The sequence below is a fragment of the Parastagonospora nodorum genome, assembly GCF_000146915.1.
Source record: "Parastagonospora nodorum SN15 chromosome Unknown scaffold_6, whole genome shotgun sequence".
In the NCBI taxonomy this organism is placed as follows: domain Eukaryota; kingdom Fungi; phylum Ascomycota; class Dothideomycetes; order Pleosporales; family Phaeosphaeriaceae; genus Parastagonospora; species Parastagonospora nodorum.
Genome location: NW_001884554.1, coordinates 395,446 through 418,936, shown reverse-complemented (window position 1 = coordinate 418,936; position 23,491 = coordinate 395,446). Strand labels below are relative to the sequence as shown.

Sequence of the window (23,491 nt, the reverse complement as noted above, 5' to 3'; positions counted from 1 at the left end):
GCGTTATGTGGCGAACTGGCCAAGCAACCAATGAACGAGACCACATGCATGTGCTCGATTCCCTGGAACATCACCGTGCCTCATGCTTAACGAAGCATCCTGCCATGTTGGGGACCAGATGTTGTTGGATGGCAAAATGTCACACAACGAATCCTTCGTTTCGGAAAAACAACATATGGCACTGACTATCCCTCACTCTAAGTACCTTCTACCGCTTCTACCGCACTCTATTTTGTTGCCTCAACATGGCGCCGAAGAATACTGATCCGGCCCGCGCCGCAGAGAGTAACTTAGGCTACCTCCTCGGAGTGACGGCAGCCTTCCATGCTGTCGCTCTGATCTTCGTCGCGATGCGCACGTACGCTCGCATTGTTGTCGTGAAGGCATTCGGCAGAGATGACGCTCTTATGTTGGCTGCAACGGTGAGCGACCAAAATGTGTCTGCAATGTTTTGATCTAGTCGCTGACTACATCAGCTAGGCCTGTGTATTTCTTGGAGGCATGGTGACCTACATACTGGCTGGCCAGCACGGCTTGGGTCGTCACACTGACACTCTGGAGAATAAAGACCATTACGAGTACCTGAAGTTGACCTTCATACAAGCGATAGTCTCTTCCATTGGCGGCATGGCCTTTCTTAAGCTCTCCGTCGGATTCTCCCTCCTTCGACTTAGTCCTCCACCACTATACACGAGAATGCTCTGGACGCTCATTGGTAAGTTGTAGCCACCCTGATACTCAATGAGGTAGGCAGTGGCTGTCGTCTAACATTGTCAGGATTTGTGTGTCTGTATACAATCGTCTCGTGGGGTGAATGGGCCGCCGTCTGCAAGCCTATATCTGGCTTTTGGAACAAGGATCTCAGGGCAAAATGTCTGCCCGTCAAATTTCATAAGGGATTTGCGCTGATGAACACATGTAAGTCGTGCTTTGACTAGTTTGACTTCACAGTTCGTCTTCCACTAACAATACATAGCTTGCAATATTTTGACTGATATTTGTTTCGCCTCTCTTCCTGTGCCTATTATATTGGGCCTGCAGATGAGGCAGAAAACACGCATCTATCTCATCTTCATTCTAAGCTTAGGCTATATGTGAGTCTGCAGTCTTTGTATTTGTGCACGGCTACTGACGGCTATCAAGTGCAGTCGCGATGGGCGTCGTCAAAACAGTCGTTCAAAACACAAAAAGAGGTGATCCCGACCAATCGTTGTACGTCCCTAGTCATGCACCTACACCAAAGACTACCCACTAAAACATGTAAAGTACGAACGACATTCAATTCTGGGGTTTTCTCCAAGTCAACACTGGCATCATAGCCGCCTGCGCACCCTCCCTCAAACCTCTCCTCGGTGGCGTTCTCCGGCTCACTTCAACCCAACAATCCAAAGGCCCAAGCAACTACGGGACAGGCACAAATGGACAATCCAACAAGAGTAAGAGACAGAGCAGGATACGGGTCAGTACGAGGGCTTCGAACAATGGCTGGGTCCGGACTGATAGCGATATTGAGTTGGATGAAGCGGCGTCGTTCAATAGCCAGACGAAGATAACGAGCAAGAGGGACGCGGAATGATTGTCGTAAAATTAGTTGAGAAGAAAAATCGAACAAGAAGATTCCGAGATTAAGATTTCCGATTGAAGGACTACATCTCAAACTCATGCTTGAAGTGTTCTATCCATCTTATCAAAGACACAAACGCCATCGCTATGCGCCCATCCCAAATCCCAACTCAAACCCATTCATTACCCCAAACCAATCAAGTAATCCCAGACAAGCTCAGTACGTTCGGTTCGTACCAACTTCCGACCAATATTTTCCAGGTTTAGACCAACATGGCTGCAATCGCACCAACAACCATGCCCATGCCCACACCCACCGCGCTCGCCGCGCCCGTAGATTCCCTTGGCACCTCGCTCGTCTGACTGGCAGTCGGCCTCATCGTGCCCGAAGGCGTTGTCAAATTTCCACTCGGTCTCGGCGATCCTGATGGTGTGATGGTTTCGATCGATGTGACGATTGATTCGGGCGAGCTAAGTGTAGGCGCGGCGGAGACGACACTGGTTACTGTGTTGTTGTCTTGACGGCGGAAGTTGCCTGCGATTTCAGGGTTTGATGTGGCTGCGCATGTGGTGAAGAGGAGTGCGGCGGCGGCAGCGGCAGCGAATGAGGTCTTCATTTTGATAGAGTTGAGATTGTGTGAACGATTGGAAGAGGGTTATTATTATTCGTTGATAGATTCTTGAGCGAGAGACGTGTGAAGAATTAGATGGATGGTTGAAATGCAAGGCTAAGAATGATGGTTGTTAAATACTGAGGTCGAACGAAAGGCTGTCGAACACGGTAGAATCTCCATATAGAAGCATTACGTACCACATGGCGTAGCAAGGCCCCCATCGTTGCCCTTGCTGCTTGCCCGTTGTGACGCGAATAGAAACAAGTGCTGATCAAATGTGGATCATCATGCGATGTGGGGATGGTAGAGCCGCATCGTTGGCTATGTCATGTCGGACAGCGTGGCGCGGGTTCGTACACCGCGTAGAACGCTCGTATAAGCTCAGCCCATGTTTCAATTCACACAGCCCGCATCTCGCATCCTTCATGCTCACTGTAAGATAAGCAACACCAAGCGAGCTTGAATAGGTGCATGTCGCACTTTCATGTGTCTTTGGACCCATTATTACTGTACTCAATAAACGCCAGCTACTGTGTGGGTATCTCAATACAAACTAAAACAATGCAACTCCTACAACTCGTCAAAGACCCTCAACCGATCGTCGTCACCAATACTTTCTGCTGCATGTGTCAGTATTGGCTCCAGTTCAGACTTGCTTGTCGTCGGACCGATAATCGCTTGCTTCGCTATATCAGGTATAGGCGCATTGATGATCTTAGCTCTTGATGCGAAATCTGTAGTAGGTCTGTCGTCATGGGTGACATCGATCGGCTTCAGCTGGTGGAAGAGGATCAGAGCGAAGACGAGGGCAGCTATCGAGCCCAAGATGGCCCAGAGTATGCGCGTGCGACCTGATACATGTCAATAAATGACTCTGCAGGTGTGTTGGTGGGGTACCATACGGGTGTTTCCTCGCAGCCCATTCCTGCTCAGATTGAGCTCGCGCATCGACACGCTCCTTGGTCTTTGCGAGCCGATGCGTCAAAGAATCCGCTTTCTGCTTGCCCACGTGAATGCGTTCCTCCAAGTCGACAAGTTGTTGCTGCTGATTGTCAAAACTGTCGAACCCGTCGTATTGTCCCCGAACGTCGTCGATCAGCTCCTTCGTGTCCGACTCGAAATTGTCGTGGAGCTCTTTGGTTAGCCCAGACAGTTCTTGCAAAGAGCCTATCGTCTGCCGTAGCACCGATACCTTCTCAAGTATGGAGTAATATGTATCATCGAGGCGGCGGGAAGTCTTGAGCGACTGGTCGGAGAGGGTTTTCAGGGCGGTGCGAAGGTCTCTAGTAGTCTTGTTAATAGACCGTAAACCCATGTTGCGTTGTTGTAAAGAGGTGCAGTACCTTTCCCTAGCTTCGACCCTCTTCCGCTCAAGCTCCACATCCTCTGGCCGGAGGGGTCTCCGCGGCGGGATTGTAACGCCTACATCACGGCTCTCCTTTGATTCGACATTGCCGTCTGTGCCTGGCGCAATGCTTCCTTTGCGACTGTGGCTGGGGCTGGTGTCTTTGCTGCCTCGTGCTTGCTTCAGCAGATCCCCAAAGCTCGTTGGCGGTTGTAGTTGTATGGCCGACTGCACGACTTCTCTTGCGTGTCGGCGGCTTGAGCTGTGGCGGTGTTCCTTGTCCTTGTCATGGCGACTGCTGTGGTGGCGGTGTCGGTGTGACTTGTGCTTGTCGTGCTTGTCGTGCTTTGACGGCTTTTCTTCGCTGTTGGATGTCGCGAGTTCACTCACTCGGGATGCCGAGGGCGCGTGGTACAGATTCTGGCGGAAAGACTGGTGGCTTGCCAGGCCCGCATGCAAAGTGGGCGTCTGGGCCATTTCATGGTGGTGGTCGAGTGCTGGAAGTGTTAGCGCGCAGAGACGTGGTGACCATGTCCGCGCGTTCCAGGGTCATGTTGACCGTGCACCTTTTGATTGCAACTCACGACAACATGCAACATGGTGGACATTTCATACACAGTGACAGGTATTGCGGGGTTGGTAACTAGATAAGACGTTGTTTGATTCAGAATTGGCATCATGAACGAATCGTGCTCGACACAAAGTGTGGTCAAATACACCAGCTTTACTTGGTATGCGCCCGAGTTGCCTGCGCTCGAATCACTCGCTTCGCATTTGCGTGAACACGGCACGCTGTAGCTTGCACTTTCCCGTCTGTGGTCGCATGGGCATTGTCATGCGCCATCCTAAAATAAGACCTGTCCGCTGTCGTACGCGCGCAAACATTCGCAGTCACCGTAACGACAAGCTCTCCCGAAGGACACTCTCGGCGCGCCGTTCTGTCGTTCTTGCCAATAGCGGTTGCGCGATGAAGTTCCACCCAATCGTTGTCCTGCTTCACGTTCAAGACTTCAGCATCTTGTTGCGCTTCTCTCTCCGCTTCAGACGCTCCACGCGCCTCTTGTGCATCTTCTCCTCCATCTTCTGGAATCTCTCACGCTCCTCCTTTGCCGCACGTTTGGTTTTGATAGCATCAATTCGACGCTGAATTACAGTCAGTTTAAGAGTTTTCGCGACGTAACACAAGAACGCACTTGTCGCTCTGTCTCCTTCTCTTCCTTCAGCTCCTTCTCTTTTGCTTTAGTCGCTGCGAGCGCCTTCCTCTCTGCTGTGCGCTTATCCCAGGATGTCTGATTGGCCCGGGGCCTGAACGCGGTCTTGTTGTCGTGCCATTGCTTGCCTGTGAAGATTCCGGTCAGTTGTGGAACGTCTCGTGGGTCCAAGGTGGGGTAGGTACCGTTTTTCTTCATTCCCTTCACGGCGCTCACGGTGTCCGCGGCAGGCGGCTGGGTTTCTACTGCTTCAGACATGTTGGCGGCGCTGTTTGCTATGTGCTGCTATCGCCGTGCTAAACATGTCGAACTTGTCGGCGAACGAAAACTTTAGCCGATATCGATAGCACAAGGGCGCTAGGACGTTTACGGCACCCCCGCGATGATGAGAGAAGATGATTGCAGGATCTGATCTGATAAGATTGTACGATTACGTCGCTCTGGGACCTTGTGGATGCGCCTTTTATTGTTCGTTACACTTAATCTTTGCACCCGTATTCTAGATTCACGGCGCTGCGCGCTTTCCGCTCCTTGTCCCTCGCTTCTGATTGCAGCAGCATCTCCGTACCTAGGTAGGCTAATCGGAAAACTTTTGCGTCCTCGCCCAGCGTTGGGCTCAGCTCGCCTTTTTGCACATTCACCCTTCTCCCGTTTGTGCATTCACCCAGCACACCAGCGTCACACCCGCACTTTGCTCCCGTACCAAGTTTCCTTGTACCACCTCGGGTTCTGCGTCCTCGACCACTCACGAATCTTCACACCGGTCCTGCAGCACATATCATCATCACTCTGAGTTGATGGCGTAAACTGCATACAACGCCCTCCTCACCGCCTGCTCGACTCTTCGCTCATATTACCATGATTACCTCTTCATGACACATCCTATACACGAATAATCCATACATCTTCCACAATACGCCCATATTGAAAGCAATCCATGGAAGTACACGGGAGTCCGGTGTCGGCGGTGGGGGTCAGGAAAGGCCTATCGAATTCAGCCGGGGCCGAAGAAAAGCGCCAGGAGGTAGTCGAACATACAAGTGGACAAGGAGAAGAGGCCATCAAAGACATTGTCTGCGGGTCGACGGCTGGTGTCGTCGGCAAGTACATCGAGTACCCATTTGACACGGTCAAAGTCCGCCTTCAATCCCAACCCGACACCGTACCCTTAAGATATACCGGCCCGCTGGATTGCTTCAAGAAGTCCCTGCAAAGAGATGGGTTCCTCGGCATCTATAGAGGCATCAGTGCGCCATTGGTGGGAGCTGCAGTTGAGACCAGCACACTGTTCTTCAGTGTGAGCATCACCCTCATAACACGGTCTACAAAGTATGCTAATGACTGTAGTATCGCATCGCATGCGATGCCCTGAAAGCCTCTGGGGTCTATCCTGACTTGAAGAGACACCCCGAAAAAGATCTGCCTTACACTGGAATGTTGTATTGTGGCATGGTTGCAGGTGCAATCACGTCCCTCTTCTTGACTCCGATTGAACTGGTCAAATGCAAGATGCAGGTACCCGTGGAAGCCTCGGGCCGTGTTGTGTCACAGCCTGGCATTCTCAGTGTCATAGCCTCCATCTATCGCCATCAGGGCGTCCTCGGCTACTGGCACGGCCAATTCGGGACCTTTATCCGCGAGACTGGCGGTGGCGCGGCATGGTTTGGTGGATACGAAGGCATGAAGATGCTGTTCAAGAAGAGCAACAAGTCGGCGAAAAACGACGATGACCTGCCGGTCTGGCAGCGCATGGCATCTGGATCAGTCGCAGGTGCCGCTTACAACTTCATGTTCTACCCAGCAGACACCATCAAGTCTCGTATGCAGACGGAGGATGTCAAGAAGCTTACCGGCGGTCAATCTACATTTGGTGCAGTCGGAAAGGCGCTCTGGAAACAGCACGGTATCAAAGGTATGTACCGTGGCTGTGGTATCACAGTTGGCAGATCGATTCCCAGTTCTGCGTTCATCTTTACGGTGTATGAAGAGTTGAAGAAGCGCTGGCCCGAGAGGAGGCTTGAGTGAAGCATTCCGGCATTTGGTGTACCATTTGAAAGAGACAACGTAACAGCATATGGCGTTTGGAGTATGTACGGAAAAGCATTGCATGGGACTGCAGCACAGAGATACCATTGACAGCAAGCATCATGCACTTGGATAGAACAATGATTGATAGAACAATAATTATGAACTACAGCCTCATCACAACTGAAAGCGTTAACACGAAACAAAGCACATGTAAATCCATCGACCCTTGATCTTCACATGCCAACACCCCTGGTCGATTCACGGGCGCTAGCGCGAGATCGATGTGGGGAAGCTGCGACCGGCAAGGTGACGCGCGAACCTCGGTCAGCTGCAATTCATCCCGGGACTCTACCATGCTTGATCCCTTCGCTTTCGGCTCAAACTTCAGCCTCATGGTTCAGGTCTCGTCTTTCCTACTTTCTCTTCGTTCACTTGCGATATCTTCTTCATTCGGTCATTGCCGCCCAAGATAACGGCAAACGTCATCGAACCGAGGTTGACGCTCTGGTTTTGCGACGATAACGATACAAACACAACGTTCACGTTCACATTCACAACTTCCAAGATGGACCGGTTACACGCGCTGGAAGCAGCGCTCGACAAGATCGTCCTCGACCCCAAATACCACGACGTCCTCACGCTGGTAAAAGGCGTGCGAAATGGCATCGTGTACGGCTGCAAAGTGCGCTTCCCACACGCACTCGTGTACGTCTCCCCAGTATCCCCATCGCCAATGCTCCAAATCTAACTCATCACTCTAGCATGATGATGCTTTTCCGCTCCGGCAGCTTCCGTTCAAAATTGTTCCTCGTCTACAAAGCCACGCGCCAACACGCCCGCAACCTCGGCCTCTTCGCGCTCGTATACAAGTCCTGCATGTTATTGCTCAAACACACTTCGCCCACAGGGAAGGAGCGACATTATGACGCCTTCCTCGCGGGGTTGGCGGGCGGATACACGGTCTTCGGCCGCACGATTCACAACTCGGTGTCGCAGCAGATCGTCATATACGTCGCCGCACGTGTATGTTTGGCCCTAGCCAAGCTCGCAGTGCAACAACGGCATGCTGCTGGCAAAGAGGGCGGAGGTGGGTTTGAGTTGTTTGGAAACGGGGAGTTGAGGAGGTCGATGGCGAGGAATGGATGGCCGGTTTTTGCGAGTTTGAGTTGGGCGATGGTTATGTATATTTTCAGGTGGCATCCTGAGAGCGTGCAGAGCAGTTTGAGGAGTAGTATGAGCTATATGTGGGTATTTTGCATACTTGGCGTTTGGATGAAGGCTAATGACATGACAGTTATGTTCAGTCGGATGATTGGGATTCGTTACGAACGCTGGTTTGGCACAACAAATGAGTGCGCGCGCCTTACTTGTCCTGGTACGATGCACCATTGGAGTTATTTGGTTGCGAGCATACGCTTCGTACCATTATGCACGATGCAGTGTTGCAAGTCGAAACATCGAGCACACAAGTCCTACAAGACTATTAGAAACATCGATACAATTCATGTACAATCAATTATGCCGCCGACATTTCTGACACACTATTGGAATGGGCGAGGTCTTCCTACCCTTCGAGGCGGAGTACTCTCGTATCGCTGGTGGCTTGCAGCAACCATGCACGTCCCACTTTTCCGTTGTCCTCCCCTTGCGGCCACCAACCAGAGGCGTCTCGAAAGCTCGGCGTCTGACCTACACCTACTTGCGAACCCCTTCAACTTTGAATTTCGTCTTCTCTTCTGCAGCCACTGCAGACACGATCCCCCTCTCCCGCCGTAGAGGCTGCCCAGGTGAGGCTTTCTCAGCGCACTTTCTGCGCATTGATTATCAAAGCTCTCCGTTCAAGCTACTGAGCTCCTCAACTGCACCGCAAGACGTCATCTGCGCTCTTTTCCCTTCTACAATCGAGCACTTTTCAGTGCGATTCCGGCATTTTCTGCACCGCTAGGTACTGTGAGGCGGCCCAAAGTAGGCCGCTCACACAATCAATACCTACAACTAGTACGTGTCGATACTTAAGCCTTGAATTCTGACATTGTGCTGAAACAATTGCCAGTGATCATCGCATAAGACATTTCGGTCTATCGCCCTATTCCTATACGGCAGAAGCCTCACTTCTCCGTCCTAATGAATCGATACATAATTCTACTTCTACGATAGCTGGTCGGATATCTGATACCTTTTTGGAGAGTAACGATGGTCGTTCGCTACATGTCCCGTGGAGGTGGACAGACTTTATGGACGATGTGCTTCCTGAGTGTTTATCAAAACCTCTGGAGTATATCGATCCTTGTCTGTTAGCCACACAGGAGCATGAACATCAGAATTACTCCCTGTCAGAAATCAGTCAGCCTGCCATAGAAGCCTTGGCCCAAAATTCTCAATCGCAATCCATGTTGGACTTTTACTATCCTGAAGTACAACTACCTTTACCGGCCCCAAACTCTTTCCAAGGAAGTCACAGTAGCAGGAGAGAAGAGCTTTTCTCTAGGTGCCCTCGCCCGGCGCCTCCGCAGACAGCAAGTTCCTCGAGCAGTGGCGAGGCTCACAGTGATGCACCAGACGGCAAGATGGAGATTACTCCTGTACAACACAAATCTGTCTGTCCAGCATGCAAGAAAGCATACCCGTCTCCCTCGCAGTATAGGAAACACTTGCGTGTTCTTGGCTGTCAGCCGTCGTTTTCTTGCGATGGCTGCGATAAGAAGTACAAGTACAAAAAAGATCTCCATCGTCATCAAGGACACGAGAACGCATTGCCGGCATGCAAAAAACCCAAATCTGGACCCGACACCGTGGGCACCCAAGCCAATCCCTTCGCGTGCAGACACTGCCCGAAGGTTTACACGCGGAAAGACTCTCTCATACGCCACATGCGGACGCACAGTCAATGACGAGTTTGCATACTTCCTTCTTGCAACCACATAACAACCGGCACTCCTGTCGAGTCGTTGTACCTTCTCCAACTCTCTCCAGCAATGATTGCGATTGCGATTTTAAGCGTATTCATGTATCTTTGGATAACGTTACTCATATCTGGTGCATGACACCATCATTTAGGACACTTCTGTCGAAGGATAGGGCGTGACCATGTTAGCATGATCATAGCTCTAAAAACCCTCTTTCGAGAGGTCGCGATTATACCTTGGGGTGTTGTGAACCGTGATTGGTCCTTCTCGCGTTGGACAGTGCAAGACAGTTGTGTCATCATTGACCTCTGTTGCTATTGATGGAGTGGATTGTGGAAGTCGTGACCGCAATTCGACACTAAGAGAAGGGTTCATAATCGGGGGGTATACATTGGCGAGCATGTTGTTGTCTTCTCAGGTTGCCAGGCATCTATAGGCTGAAGTCGTCAGTTGAGATGCAGGCCATGTGGCCTAGTTGGCAGAAATTCATCAAAACGTCTTACGATGTTCTCAACAGGGAGCCGCCGCCAAAGAGTCAGTTGATTGCACGCAAGGTGCGCCTGGCAGACGTGGCGCGGACAGGATATCCTATCGGTGACGATAGAGGTAGTGTGAGTAACACTGCTCTTGCCCATGGGCAACTCGATCACTCCAGCAACGAATCAGGTTAGGATCGCGAAACGCGTTCGCCTGTTGTATTTAGCATCAGTTTTCCCTTGTCATTTGAAACGTTCTAGCCTTCATTTATTATTTCCACGCTCTAATCTGCTATGACCACAATGCAATGAACAGATATTCGATCCGCTGCCGCTACTCCGGTACTCTACCTACCTTGCTACAACTCGCTGACGTCCATAGGCATCTCATCAAGCAGCGCTAATGATCTTCTAGAGTCCCGCTGGCTTTGTCTCTTTTCCTTTTGCTTTACCCTCTTTTTTGTTCTGAGCAACTCTTCTGCAGTATTTCGCTTCACAGGTGTACCCTTAAGCACCGACGCATACGTAATCATCTTACCATTTCCATGCTGTCGTCGACCCGCCTTATTCGACCAACCTTTACGAACAAAAAGAGCTGGGAACTCCCCGGAATCCTGCAACCTAAGTCCTGGAAAATCCATCACTACGATGTTTCTATCATCAAGCCAAAAGCTGTCTAAGTAGTCTTTGCTGTCAATCAGGCGTTTCTTTTTCTGTTGTTGGTATTTCTGTGACTTTGCGCAGAGCGCTTCGTGAAAGACATGTGCTTCAGGTCTCCCATCGTGATCTGTTGTCGGTCTGAGAAGGTATACATCCGCATGCACATCTCTGCGTAATTTGTGGCACACATGCCAACCTCTCCGTGATATGAGCTCGCCCCGCAGAAAAAGATCTATGTCCTTTTTTTCAAGCATTCGTCAGCTTGTTCGTCGGAACCAGTTATGAGACATGTCTTGTCGGAGCGTACATACCGAGCTTTGGTCGTCCTCACAATTGAGATCAGAAGCGGGTGGAGAGTGACTTCCATGTGCCACCTCATCCACGTCGAGAACATTGATGTCATGATCGATATCGACGTCTTGATGCTCAGTTTGGCCACGCGACTCGTGCCTCTGCACATATCTTGCCAGTTTTGTAGATCGTTCCAATCCTCGGGAGCGTATGTATGCTGATGGTATCCACAATGGTGATTGAAAGAACTGGTAGCCATCATGATGTGAAGGCTGCAAAATTTTCACATGCCTTTCGGAGCCGGCAAGCCTTGTCTTTGGACATCTTCTCCATGATTTGCTTCGGCCTGCGGATCTCCGCCAGAGCTTCAGTGATAATTGACCGCTGACATCACTGTCGTTCTGCCCTTCTTGCACTTCTTTTGCATCGTAGTAGGAGGTTGCGGTATCGTCTCGACCATGCTCAGTCGTCACAATCAGCGTTCTACGTTGACTGGCTTCTGCAAAAAGCGTTAGACGCATTTCCACCCTGCAGTTGGCAAATACGGCGGAGCTCCAGGTCTCCATAGACAAGAGTTGTTGTTTTTGTCGTTGGTCTAAATTTTTCAATAAAGTCAGGATTCGTCCGATCCTCTTCCCGTAGGTTTTAACTCTGTCCAATGGAGGCACATTTTCGAAAAGTCGAAGGATTTGCTCATACATTCGATACTGTCCGATGTGCGGGTTATCCATGTCATCATAGAACAATTCACCTCGCTCCCTGTGGCTCTCGAAGTTTTCGAACATTCGCTGGTATTTATCTTTGAGCTGTTGTGCCTTGCTCTTGAACACTCGGAAGGCACTATGAGACACCTTGACATTGTAGCGTAGGTTATTGAATAACGCATTCACGAGTTTCTGAAACGACGCAGCGTATGTATCTTCTGAGGCTTTTGGTCCGTGTGGTAGTGTCCAAATTCTACTGAAATTTGATAGACTCAAGGTCGAGGCATCATGAGGGCTTAATCGCGGAGGCAGTGTCGGCCATGCTGCAAATCCTAGAGAGCCATAATCCTCGAACTTATTCCAGACATTGAGTCCGTAAGAATACGGCTGAGGTTGGTTATATGATTGGAATAGGGCTGAAGCCTTGTGCTTGGACAGTGCCATGTTAACCAATATCTGAATGTAAAGGGTACCGTAAAGCACTAGTGGCTTGCAGAGCGATGCGTTCCCGATGATTCATGCAATGCGTAAGAATGGAAAGTATGAAGAAATATTCAAAACGAAGAGCAAGGCTGAGATGCGGGCATAGTGTTGCTGCGGCTCCTTCGCTCGACCAATCGCTAAAATCTTCCCTTGTAGGTATGGCCCGACTTACGTTCCTGATGTACTTGGTAAAATTGCACTTTGGCGGCCTCCAATAATATTTTTCCTGTAGCCTCCAGCCTGCCGCAATGAACAATAGTTGTTTGCGGCCCCGAGTTAGCTTCGAGCCTCATGATTCGATCTGCCACTGGATGCGCCACATCAATCCAACCAACAATTTACCACCTGCGGCCACCAATGTTATGCAGCTGAATCGGAGCTAGGGCCACATCATACTTAGTAGATCGAGCCTCTAGCTCTGCGGCCCTCATCGTAAGCCTTTGCTTCTTGTATGCCAACGTCCCCATCCTTGCATGCAAAGAGCGGCCACCAATACGCTACCTTGTAGAAAAGACTTGCGGCCGTGATTTATCCCCAAAGGTTTGAAATTTCTGCGATATAAGTAAAGAACAGTCGAGGATGGACTCGGACATTGATAAATTGTCGTTTGCAATTTCAAATCTCACCAGATCAATATTCAAGCTACTTGATATTCGACCAGACAGTTCTCTGAACCATGACCAAGGCTAAGATTGCATCGAACGAACCCATTGCGGTCCCAGTACAGCTCATCACCAATCTCTTATGGAAACCGAGAAACTGACAGCTTTCATTCGTAGAGCTTAAAGAGCAAAGATTCCCACACCATCAGTACAGAGAATTCTAGAACGAAGAACAAATACAAGAAGGATGATAGAGGAACATATCACATGGACCGATGGCTGAACGAGACGGGTAAAGAGGAGGCCTGGAGTGTGTACGCTCGGGGTTGAACACAACTTGACACTATAATTAGAGGTGGATGTCACGTAAAGCGCAAAGAATCATTCCACAGCATATGTTACATTCATCTCTTCGTAATTGGTCGCTTCAAATGTTAGCCAGCCTCTTGTTTCAATGTAGTAAGATGATCGTTCTGCGACTATGTGTTTGCTGTGCATGTCAGTCATAACCATGTGATTCGAGCCACAACATAGCATTGCCTAGAGATCGAAGGAAGGCATTGGATTATCTACGCATCGATTCTACCCTGGGAGAGGCTTTCGTGTTTTGGAAAAGCTGGTGTCGACCCGATAGAATGACCTCTCGTATGAAACTTGGCATCTTTCGTTCCAGCGATTCGTCTCTTGCTGTAACTTGTTCACACTTGAAGACCATCGAGATAATCCGAACATCCTGGATAGTGCCCCTTCTCTAACCGCAAGTGCGGGCTCCACTGGCTGTAGTAACAAATTAGTAGCTATGCGATCATTCATAAATACGAGAACGTATGACTGACCATAAAGGCGACAGACGACGTTAGGAGGGCAATCGGCGCTTGTTCGACCTGTAGGTCTCTTAGCACTGGAAGTTGAAATCATTCGGAAGTCTTCTTACAGTTCTGCTGAGCTGCCGCGACAGCAACAATAGCAGAGATAACAGCAGCGAAAGTGAACTTCATGGTGAAGTGATGCCGAAAGGTGCTGGTAAAGATTTAGGTGTTGGTAAATCGTTTTAGTAAATCGTGGATGATGATGCTCGGTTAATCCAAGAAGACAGACAATACTTATATGTAAAAACGTTTCAGGGGTTACCGTGTGTATAGCATCGTCATAATTCTAATGTAAAACCGCTAGAGGCCTGCTTTTAATTTGTTTGAATTCTGCCCAGGGTGTGCTAAGACTTTGACGTCCGAGGTGCTTCCGAGCTGATCGCTTCCTCGAGCCAATATTGTTCCAAAATCTCACCTACTCGCAGATGCATCAAGGCGATCAATTTTATCGGAAAACTCCGAGTTTTTTTCTAGTTCAGTCTTGATTTGGCTCTCCACGCCCTCTGGCTTGAATCTAACTTCAATGGAGGAAACCGTCAGGAATTCATCAAGTCAAATGACGGCCCTGTTTGGTGACAATGCTGCGAGTTTATGCATACAATTTCTACCAGGGCTAAGTCGAGTTAATTTCTGATCAATGTAGTCTTCTGATATTCTACCCTCCAGCCCGAAGTAAAGGCGTGTCTGAGGCGCGTCCTCGCCGCTTCACTGATCAGGCCACCCGCTTTCTCTATTCTGTACCTTCCGGTCGGTCTTCCCTTCACCGCATTTTATATTCTGGCCACTGCACCTCTTCTTATACCCCAGAATTTCCCCCGCATTGGCCGGGTTATTGGCGTTCTTCTCATGCAAGAGCCATTCCAAAGGTATAAGCAAGATCGGGTTGGACAAATTCCCCCGCCTTGGCTGTTATACAAAGAAACACACTAACGTTTCATTCATGATCAGGAGAGAGTAAGACGGAATTTCGGAGTCCACTTCGGAGTCCGGACATGGTAGGAGTATACGGGATGGACATGCGGTGGGGATGTATTGACGGAACGACCCTGTGTTCGAAGTTATAGTTTACAATGAGTTGCAGCATGGATCACCGCTAGACTGAGCAGGAAATTCAGGTACAGATCTAGATTCAAGCATCAAACAAGCTCAACTCATTGCGAGGAGCTCAGGGAATTAGCCCATGCATCGTTAGTGGACCTAGATAGCTAGAACGGCTCCCATTCATTCATAGGTCTCAGAACGCGACTAGTGCTTCTTTAGGCCCACCACGTTGATATGTAGGTACTCGTGATGGCTAGGATTTACCAGGATATGGCTCGGTATTTGATGTCCCTGTATATCATTGGGAACAAGGCCGCAGCGGTCCGAGACAGAGCCGTACTACAGCCGCGGCGGAGCGAGGGATGGGCCGTACCGAAGCTAGAACGTTTCACTCAGCACGATACTTTTCCCTGATAAAGACCCTTTCTGCCTGAGCCAAAATGTATACCATGGGCGGATTAGATCTTAACGATGCGAGACAGTGTGCATGCAAGTTTGATATTGCAACCTTCTTATAGCAATTGCAAGAGTGCCTCGACGACAACATTGTAGAGTTCGGTTCCCTCCACCTTCCGCCGCTGGAGAATATCTTCTTCCGCATTGATTGACACGAGTAAGCAATATTTGGTAAAATTCCGCGAAGTTTTCCTGGGGAGTTTTGCGAAAGATTTCGATATCGGATACTTTGCGCAGCTTCAACTTGGCCAACCGCTCTCCCGTGCATCCTATTGTAGTGAATGCACATCTCAGAGTGTGGTGACTCATATGCTGCGACACTGCTTCGGTCTTTTTGTGAGACAGAACGAACAGTGCTGCTTGGAGGCTGTATCGAGCTTTCCGGTATGTAGTTTGGTGCTCTCGTTACGTCTAGGCCTCAGCGCAGATTCCCGCGGATAGTTTCGTCCTGGTCGCTCGCACGAACCGTCCCATGGTGATAGTACCTCACCAAATTGACCACGTCCTTTTCGGTTGGCTCACGCAGTAGCTCACACTTCAGGGTATTGCCACGAGGCGTGTTGGCGTGAAGCTTTGAGAGCTCCTACACCAGAAACCATAGACTTGCGTTGTCCGCGCTAGGCGCGCAATTTTTCTCACAGAATCAAAAGTTCGTATACCAAAGACCTGCATCAAGGGGCTAGTCGCGAGGCTTTCTGACATGCTGCGCGATCCGGGGCCTAGACCCTTCTATGCCAAGCCGATGTATAGTTGTGGCTGGAAAATCTGCATACGGGTTGGGTCTCAACCTACAATCGTACTAGACGCACGACTCCGAGTTCATTCTCTCGACGGTCCATTGTGGTATATGGACATGAGTACATGGATAGATATTCAACTATGGCAAGCTTGAGGCTAGTCCCGTACCGCGTTCCATAGGTTCCTCGTCATTGTGATATCAATCCATCGCCTGAGTTTGGCGGCTAGGCATGTTTTGAGATATCTGGAATAGTGACAGCAGCATGTCAGACTTGAGATTGTGACAGCGTCTGGCATGACCTCGGGATGTCAGACTTTGGACATCATTTCAAATACTTAACACAAGACAGCTCTTAACAACTAGCTATCACAAGACTATATCGAGAGATTTATTGAGAGCTAAGATATCTTACAAAGGGCGAGAGACGAGAGGGGAGGGGGAAGTTCCCTAATCTTGGCACACCTCGGTTGAGCTCCTATTCGCTCAATACCTACTCACGCCAGACCCCTGCACGCATGCACAACATGCCCAAAGTGATCAATTCATCTTTTCTTTGCACTAGGTCTATGTGCATGCTAGATACAAGGGTAGGTACCTGTCATCGCTGCCTTCTTCTAAGGTGAGATTCAGATTTTAGGTTCGTCACCGGTCACCATCTCAGAAATCTGGATCGTTCAATCACAAGTTCAATCTTTCACGACCCTAAGTGTGTAATACAAAGCTATCAACGTAGACATCATGCCAGGATCTGGCTTCATGCCATCAATATAGTAACACGCGATCATGAATACCCCTCAACGCGGTACAGTCAGAGCCACTGCCCGTAAGTTACCATCCCGTCTGAAAAAGGACGTCCGTGAGCATTTTTATGCTCACCTGCGTAGAAACAATTAAGTCCTGCACAGATACGAAGCTTACTTCAAGTTCAGCGCAGACACGAGGCACACTTGAAGGTCTGCTACGAACTATCTTGCATCTAGATCATTGGCAGAGAGCAGCATGACTGCGTCAGGATAGAATGCCTACCTAACTCGGAATTTCAGGCTTTTATTGCGTCTCCAAGATAGAGTCTCTTACTCATGTTTTCCTATATAAGGCGCTGCCACCTCGAGACAAATCTTGCACCAGCATCAACAGCATCAACAGCATCACTAAACCCTCGACACCTGACAGTTACCAACCTTCATTGTTCAAGATGATCTACTCCAAGCTCCTCAGTATCTCCACCTTGGCCCTACTCCCTCTGTCCTTTGCAGCTCCAGCTCCAGCTCCTGAGCCCCTTTCTGCCGCTACTGCCGCAATTCAATGGATACCGATCGAATTCAATGGCAAGACACTCTATCTCAACAGTGCAGTAGTAGCCGTGTCTGCAAACCCCGCTAAGGGGGCGGACGTCACTATTCTCAACAACAATGCCCCTGACTCTGACACCTGTGATGGCACCACTCTCGACCCTCATCCTGCTCCTTTCGCCAATACCGCAGACTGCGCGGTGATTCGTGACTGTAAGCCTGCAAAAACCCGAATTCATTGCTCTAGAGTAGTTATGTCCGACTGAGCGATGGACTGACCATTCCCCAGGGACCCGCACTCAGAACAGCTACTGGGGCGTTTGGGACAACACTCCCGACACACACGGCCTCTTGTACTACGGCACCTGTGTCTTCGAAGCAGGCACTCGGAACATCTATGAAACCTGGATTGGGTCTTCGAACATCGCCGACATCACCGAACTTGCTCTCAATAGGTGGCAGGTATGTTCTAGCTCCCCTGATCAAGTGCCTAGTTTCTCTGCTGACAATAAAAAGTCTGGTGGCGTCGTTGCTTCTCAGGGACAGACGGAGTGCGACAACAGAGGCATCGGAACGTCAACTGTCAGGTGGACTATCAAGCATTCTTGAGTAGTCTCCAGTGAACGACCAGGCGTTTTTCTCTGGCCGATTGTGGCAACTCCATAAGCCTAGCTTTGTCGAACGTTGACAAGCAGGAATTGAGGGTAGTGTTGTTCTCTGTACTGCGCAGAATGGGTCCAGTAACTTATAAATCTGTAGATGTTAGTAATAAATATGTATTGGAAATGTTTTAGCGTGTCTTGATCAATGTCCGAGCTATGTTAGACTCGGCACGATAAAATATTGTAGAAGAGTCACTTGATGGGAGACATCTGGATTCCTGTATCTCATATTTCTGTACGCCCCGAGGAATTTGAGCCAGCTGAGGCAACGGATTATCCTTCATTCCCGTACCCCTTCATCTTCAGACTTACAGCACGGTGCTCATTCTGTAGCGAACTCGCAATAAACCTTGATATCATGGTTCTCGAACACCGCACGCACGTGGGCAAGCGACCTGCGCGGGCAATTTTGGACAATAACAAGCTTCAATCCCTCAACCCCCTTTGAGTGGTGCGGGGTAAATCTTGGTGGTTTCTTGAAGTATCGCATAATGCTGTAGTCGATACGTAAGACTGTGAGGGCATTTCGGAACACCTCTGGGAGTGAAAAGCTCAAGGTATACACGCTGCTTGAAGTAAGACAGAACGATTTGAGCTGGAAGGGAAGGAGACGCGTCTCCTTGTACAGGCAGCGACACACAAACATGATGCGGCAGACATAATGAAGCTCTCGCGAGGAGGAAGTGACTCTGCCCTCCTGCGCGACCAAGTAGTCCTGACCGCCTTAGTTGTTTCCTAGGGAGATGGCGAGCTCACCACACATGTAGCTCTATATGTGATTGCGAAACTCTGCAGGGAGACGAAGTAGGGGCGACTGTGTTTTGTTGCGTGCTACACTGATTCAATGTCAGCAACTCGCTACAATTTTGACAGGCTGTAGTTTCTTGTAAGCTTACACTTCGATGGCTCCAGATGTAATCAATGTATTGCGCTCTGACAATTACGACATTGCGGCAAAATTAGTGATGCTCGAGGTTCCGCGCTGTATTGTAGTTGAGTACTACAGTAGCGGAGATCACAAGTTCAAGAACGGGTGCAGCTTAAGTATGGGAAGCATGTTTGACTAGCGTTGATTCCTGGTAGTCTGCGTCATAGGTACAAGGGTAGAGGCATCTAGGTAGATTCACATCACGGAACTCGAATTGATGAGCTTAGTGTGATATCTCACTTTCCTCTTGTCGACTAATTACTTGTATAACTAACTGGTGACGGTTGGACTCAAAGACGCCTATGGGTTCATTGCCAATCTGCCGCTATCGTATTATGGAAATCCCCAATCACATTGTCTTGAGATTCAGTCTCCGCCGAAAACAGTGTCAATATCCCGATCCCCACCATTGCAGATTCTGATGCCACCACGAACCCATTCCTTGTCAATCTCAGAATTGGCCCACTCAAAATCCTCAAGAAGAATACGCTCCAGGCCTTTAAGCTTATCGAGTCCGAAGTGGGGAATCCAAGGCTGACGGACTTCTGGAAACTTATACCTCAACCCGATCATCTTCGCATCACTCAAAGACAGTCGAACAGCAGCGATCGCAGCGTTCAGGGCTTTTGTGGTTGCGCGCTGCAAAATACGGAACGCAAAGGAGTCAGTGAAATAGAAAACCGCCTTGGGAATGATAAGTTGAACTGTCTCCGCATGTATCTGATGGAAAACTCGAGACATGAACAGTTGCGACATTATCGGGAGTCTGTTCCTGAAATTGTCGCTGTTGGGCTTGGATTTGTAGCTGCCGCTGGCCCACAATCCGTTCTGCCACTCCTCTTCCCTCATTTCACTAGGCAGGAACCGGTTCCATGGGCGTTCGCTGTCCATACTGCCTGCAAAGACGGTCCATCTGTTGCACTCGATAGCGAGAGGGTTGAAAATGTATTCATATATCTTGTTGCGCAGCTCACCGGGGAGCTGAAGAAGAGGCGACTCTTGCTGGTTACGCAGAGTGCTGTGTTTGTTGTCAGCGTGATATACTACGCAGATACACGGTAAGTTTACACAGGATTTATTGACGATATAGACTCGTTTTCGAGGCTTGTGTCGAGGCTTAGGTCGAGGATTTCGTCACCTGTGTTGACAGTTGAGCGAACACTGGACCTGGTAAAGTAGCGAGACATTTGGGTAGAACAGAGTATGCATGAAGACGAAAAAAAAATCTGATTTAAGGAACAAAGCGTGCGTAGAACGCGCTCCTTAGCCGCTACAGATGACATCAGTTGTTGGAGTGAGCTTAGTCACAACCCGACAACAAACGTTCGAGCAACAACACTACTAGTGAAAGTCGAAAAGATATCATTGGAACGCCAGGAAACTCCCCATCTCCTCACTTTCAATCAGTAAAACTGCTTCCAATCACCCCACATAATTTCAGAGTCATACTTCTTCATCAAGTAGCCCGTAGGATCTTCGCCCTTGACATACGCCCAGGCGCCGGCGAAATGTAAGACGAATGTGCCATGCTCCCATGCTTTCTTCTCTTCGTCGTAGCAAGAGATCTCCGTGGGGAATGCATTTAATTTCGTTTGTGGTATCACAAGCACCCCATCCATTGACGTTGGGTCGTCACGCATGAGCTTGACGATCGAGTCCTGCTCGCTCATGTTGATGTCCGCAGCCTTCGCATCGTCATGTATCTTTGTTGAATCATGCATGAATTTCAGCGATCGCTCGTGGCCACGGATCAAAAATGAGCCCCCGTTAAAACCGTTGCAGTCGTGCGTGATTATGTAGTCGATGTCTTCGGGATTCGGGACTGACTCCAGTGCATCGTGTATAACGTCGGTGACCTTGATGTCTGTGTTCGTGATCAATGTGTCAAAGTCCATCCACCATATCCAGTCGTATTTGCCTGTCTTGATGAGGCGCTCTGCCATTTCGAACTTCCAAAACATCACGCCGCGCTCGCTGTGATGTTCGTAGTCAAGGATGAGATCGTAGTTATGGCGACGCGCATAGTCTAGCACATGTGAGCTTTGGGCAGGTGGTACATGAGGCTGAAGGCTACTTACGGTCCTTATTTTTGAGAACTATATGCAGGTATGATCGCTGCTCCGTCACAAAGGTCATGATCGCGATGCGGGGCCCCGTCTTCTCTTCTTGGGGAACGACCTCGTGGCCCACTGGGCCCTCCTCGTGCTTCGTGCCCTGGCTGAGCTGCCATCCGAAGAAGGCTAGAAATAGGACGACTAGCAGGAGCGACGGCGGAATTCTCCTAAAGGACCGAAGAAGCATTGCGACGGTTCAACAGCCTCCGGCTGGCAGGCGCAAGAGTGATAGAAGTGGTGGAACCGTGGCATTTCATGCGGACAGGACTTGTTCGCGTAGTACTAGGAATGCGCCGCCAAGGGAGGCGGGATGCAGCTGAAGGAGGGAAGGGCGGGATTGGGTGGAAGACAGGAAGGGAGAGGAGGCGCAAGGCTATTTGGTCGAGACCCCGGCAATGCCGATCACATGATGAACATGGCGCTTTTGGACGCGACTTGTCTTAAGGGCCTGGGGATGTTGAGGATAGGCTCAAACGTCACGATCATGTTGAAGTATGAATATGGTTATGGATGGGAAGCCTTCTAAACGGACCGAAGCCATGGGCCCACATGTTCCCTCGTGATACATGTAGTTAGACTAGGGTCCAGCTGGAGGGTCCAAGCTTCTTGCCAGCCCTCCATCACCAGCCACGTACTTCGTACAAACCTCAAAGTAGAGAACAATATCGCGAGTAAGGGTTGGGGGGAGTTGTCGCTGCAACACAAAGCTCCCTTCCTTTAATAACGCGCAACAATCACCAGCCATGTCTACTTCGAAAGGCCGAGGTCCTCCAAAGGGCTTGTTCCAAAACGGGGTTTGGTACTGTAAGGCAACAACAACAGTATTACTCAACGACGACGCTGACGGCTTACACAGGCGATTGCACTCCCCGCAAGCCGGCAGTCCATTTTGAGGTTAAAAAGCAGGGCGTCAACAAGGGTCGTTGGTGTAAAGACCCACTTCCCCGCCGTCATACCAGCTAGTTACTAACAGTGCCTAGTTCGCTCCTGTCAGAAGCAACAGACCGACGAAACGCGATGCAAATTCTTTCTTTGGGACACGGATGCTCACCCGCGTGAAGCTGCCGCCTTGTCTGCCAACGCTCGTACTGAGCCTGGCCCTGTGACTCCGTCGAAGCACCGGTCATCTCCTCCTCCACCCTACACTGTCGACACGGGGGCATCGGGATCCAGTCGCAAACGAGCCCATATCTCAATTGACTCGGACGATGAGTATGGCCTTGGGCAGATGGATAATGCTTTCAACAACGAGCTGAGAGCTGCGGCCGATACTCCAAGCAAGGCAGCCAAGACGTCCGAATATGCGACACCATCCACCAGGCGCAAGCTGCCATGGCAAATGGATCAGCCATCAAAGGGGAACATCACTGGCTTGCAGACCCCCCAGACTGGAGGCAGAGCTTATGACGCTCTTGGTTCCAGACTGAGTGCCACATCCTCGAGGCATCACGATGCTGAAGATGATACACATCAGACAGCAACACCTTCTTCCTCCTTCGAGACGCCAACACCGAACCGCTTCCGTAATATCCCGCCTGACGATCTGACGCGAGATGTGTTTGAACTCATACAGGACAACAACGTTCGGCTACCAGCTGATATCCAGGCTGATCTCAAGGACCTGTTGTTGAGGAACGCGAAGAACATAGAGGGGTTGAGGAGAGGGCGTGACGTCTCGCGAAGCGCTATCAAAGCAAAAGAAGCGAAGATTACGGAGCTCACCTACCGTGTGAGCACACTGGAGGCCGAATTGGAAGCCGAGAAAGCCATGGTAACGCATCTGCAATGGGAAGCAGGTCTGCAAGAACCTTAGAAGCTGTTGGCTCGCGAATCTGCGAAGATACGTCAATCTTTAGTACGGAGACATGCTGTCGTTCTACGATTTTCACGCGTGAATGTTAGCATTGCTTAGCACACGCATCCCCGCGCCTTACCGAAGCTCGCTTCATCCTGTCTAGGCAGTTCAAGTTTTCCTTGTCTGCAAACATTCGCGGACGTGCATAGGTTTCTAAGCACGCAACGGATCCGCTGCAGCACCATGTCCTAGAGCCTCAAGTTTTTTATGTTTGGGATGATGGGATAGAAACTAGCGTTGCGGCGCGGGCCAAGATGTGCCCAGCGTTGTCAAGTCGGAAGACGGCACCGGAGAACATGCATGATTAGCCCAACGACGCACTTTCACACTTGTTGACGTACGCCGCGACTCCGCTCTCCACTTCGCACCGCGGGAACTTGGCTTCGTTTGCAACTTTCTCGCTGTGCTTATACGACAAGACCCAGCCGATCATTATCTTCTTGCATGTTTGCATGCTCGAGAGATCCTTGAGTCGACGAAGAGCTTAGTATTGATGTGGAGACATCGGTCCAGCCGGTCATCCCGCCTCAGTGGTACCATGGGTCAGTGTTTCGGTTACGCTTGATGTCAGGCTACTGTTGTAGACGAAAATCTACCCTACAGGCGGTTGCTAGTACCAACCAGATACCGTAGGATTCACGAACCGATCGCC

General features: G+C 49.9%; 13 protein-coding genes across 13 annotated transcripts; 5 read left to right on the top strand and 8 right to left on the bottom strand.

Moving 5' to 3' along the window:
* Positions 1 to 153: 153 nt before the first annotated feature.
* On the top strand, positions 154 to 1,576 carry SNOG_04286 (hypothetical protein; the record flags this gene model as incomplete). Its single annotated transcript, XM_001794652.1, has 6 exons — positions 154 to 422; positions 477 to 715; positions 778 to 918; positions 977 to 1,094; positions 1,144 to 1,212; positions 1,267 to 1,576. Exons 2-6 carry the CDS (start codon positions 502 to 504, stop codon positions 1,574 to 1,576), a joined length of 852 nt encoding a protein of 283 aa, XP_001794704.1. The 5' UTR covers positions 154 to 422; positions 477 to 501.
* A 44-nt stretch (positions 1,577 to 1,620) lies between these two features.
* SNOG_04285 (hypothetical protein) lies at positions 1,621 to 2,242 on the bottom strand. The gene has a single exon (XM_001794651.1). The coding sequence runs from the start codon at positions 2,178 to 2,180 to the stop codon at positions 1,827 to 1,829; it is 354 nt and encodes a 117-aa protein (XP_001794703.1). The 5' UTR covers positions 2,181 to 2,242; the 3' UTR covers positions 1,621 to 1,826.
* Positions 2,243 to 2,747: 505 nt separating this feature from the next.
* On the bottom strand, positions 2,748 to 3,999 carry SNOG_04284 (hypothetical protein; the record flags this gene model as incomplete). Its single annotated transcript, XM_001794650.1, has 3 exons — positions 2,748 to 3,021; positions 3,080 to 3,460; positions 3,521 to 3,999. The coding sequence occupies 3 exons, from the start codon at positions 3,997 to 3,999 to the stop codon at positions 2,748 to 2,750; spliced, it is 1,134 nt and encodes a 377-aa protein (XP_001794702.1).
* Positions 4,000 to 4,524: 525 nt separating this feature from the next.
* Positions 4,525 to 4,991, bottom strand: SNOG_04283 (hypothetical protein; the record flags this gene model as incomplete). The annotated part of the gene is made up of 2 exons (XM_001794649.1): positions 4,525 to 4,665; positions 4,716 to 4,991. The coding sequence occupies 2 exons, from the start codon at positions 4,989 to 4,991 to the stop codon at positions 4,525 to 4,527; spliced, it is 417 nt and encodes a 138-aa protein (XP_001794701.1).
* A 679-nt stretch (positions 4,992 to 5,670) lies between these two features.
* SNOG_04282 (hypothetical protein) lies at positions 5,671 to 6,758 on the top strand (the record flags this gene model as incomplete). The annotated part of the gene is made up of 3 exons (XM_001794648.1): positions 5,671 to 6,030; positions 6,081 to 6,645; positions 6,673 to 6,758. The coding sequence occupies 3 exons, from the start codon at positions 5,671 to 5,673 to the stop codon at positions 6,756 to 6,758; spliced, it is 1,011 nt and encodes a 336-aa protein (XP_001794700.1).
* A 433-nt stretch (positions 6,759 to 7,191) lies between these two features.
* Positions 7,192 to 8,278, top strand: SNOG_04281 (hypothetical protein). The gene is made up of 3 exons (XM_001794647.1): positions 7,192 to 7,466; positions 7,523 to 8,005; positions 8,056 to 8,278. Exons 1-3 carry the CDS (start codon positions 7,327 to 7,329, stop codon positions 8,111 to 8,113), a joined length of 681 nt encoding a protein of 226 aa, XP_001794699.1. The 5' UTR covers positions 7,192 to 7,326; the 3' UTR covers positions 8,114 to 8,278.
* A 2,757-nt stretch (positions 8,279 to 11,035) lies between these two features.
* SNOG_04280 (hypothetical protein) lies at positions 11,036 to 12,242 on the bottom strand (the record flags this gene model as incomplete). The annotated part of the gene is given in 2 exon segments (XM_001794646.1): positions 11,036 to 11,095; positions 11,115 to 12,242. 2 exon segments carry the CDS (start codon positions 12,240 to 12,242, stop codon positions 11,036 to 11,038), a joined length of 1,188 nt encoding a protein of 395 aa, XP_001794698.1.
* Positions 12,243 to 13,465: 1,223 nt separating this feature from the next.
* Positions 13,466 to 13,881, bottom strand: SNOG_04279 (hypothetical protein; the record flags this gene model as incomplete). Its single annotated transcript, XM_001794645.1, has 3 exons — positions 13,466 to 13,660; positions 13,720 to 13,784; positions 13,818 to 13,881. The coding sequence occupies 3 exons, from the start codon at positions 13,879 to 13,881 to the stop codon at positions 13,466 to 13,468; spliced, it is 324 nt and encodes a 107-aa protein (XP_001794697.1).
* A 3,302-nt stretch (positions 13,882 to 17,183) lies between these two features.
* On the top strand, positions 17,184 to 17,889 carry SNOG_04278 (hypothetical protein; the record flags this gene model as incomplete). The annotated part of the gene is made up of 3 exons (XM_001794644.1): positions 17,184 to 17,493; positions 17,570 to 17,742; positions 17,797 to 17,889. 3 exons carry the CDS (start codon positions 17,184 to 17,186, stop codon positions 17,887 to 17,889), a joined length of 576 nt encoding a protein of 191 aa, XP_001794696.1.
* A 375-nt stretch (positions 17,890 to 18,264) lies between these two features.
* SNOG_04277 (hypothetical protein) lies at positions 18,265 to 18,602 on the bottom strand (the record flags this gene model as incomplete). The annotated part of the gene is made up of 2 exons (XM_001794643.1): positions 18,265 to 18,508; positions 18,583 to 18,602. 2 exons carry the CDS (start codon positions 18,600 to 18,602, stop codon positions 18,265 to 18,267), a joined length of 264 nt encoding a protein of 87 aa, XP_001794695.1.
* Positions 18,603 to 19,236: 634 nt separating this feature from the next.
* Positions 19,237 to 20,057, bottom strand: SNOG_04276 (hypothetical protein; the record flags this gene model as incomplete). The annotated part of the gene is made up of 2 exons (XM_001794642.1): positions 19,237 to 19,888; positions 19,939 to 20,057. The coding sequence occupies 2 exons, from the start codon at positions 20,055 to 20,057 to the stop codon at positions 19,237 to 19,239; spliced, it is 771 nt and encodes a 256-aa protein (XP_001794694.1).
* A 22-nt stretch (positions 20,058 to 20,079) lies between these two features.
* Positions 20,080 to 21,171, bottom strand: SNOG_04275 (hypothetical protein; the record flags this gene model as incomplete). Its single annotated transcript, XM_001794641.1, has 2 exons — positions 20,080 to 20,896; positions 20,949 to 21,171. 2 exons carry the CDS (start codon positions 21,169 to 21,171, stop codon positions 20,274 to 20,276), a joined length of 846 nt encoding a protein of 281 aa, XP_001794693.1. The 3' UTR covers positions 20,080 to 20,273.
* Positions 21,172 to 22,212: 1,041 nt separating this feature from the next.
* Positions 22,213 to 22,797, top strand: SNOG_04274 (hypothetical protein; the record flags this gene model as incomplete). Its single annotated transcript, XM_001794640.1, has 1 exon — positions 22,213 to 22,797. One exon carries the CDS (start codon positions 22,213 to 22,215, stop codon positions 22,795 to 22,797), a length of 585 nt encoding a protein of 194 aa, XP_001794692.1.
* Positions 22,798 to 23,491: the final 694 nt, after the last annotated feature.

Excerpts from the sequence above, each read along its gene's own strand:
- SNOG_04285 (XM_001794651.1), bottom strand. The coding sequence starts at position 2,180 with ATGAAGACCTCATTCGCTGCCGCTGCCGCCGCCGCACTCCTCTTCACC.
- SNOG_04281 (XM_001794647.1), top strand. The coding sequence starts at position 7,327 with ATGGACCGGTTACACGCGCTGGAAGCAGCGCTCGACAAGATCGTCCTC. Across the intron at positions 7,467-7,522 it reads CGCTTCCCACACGCACTCGT|CATGATGATGCTTTTCCGCT; the intron begins GTACGTCTCCCC and ends TCATCACTCTAG. Across the intron at positions 8,006-8,055 it reads AGGAGTAGTATGAGCTATAT|TTATGTTCAGTCGGATGATT; the intron begins GTGGGTATTTTG and ends ATGACATGACAG.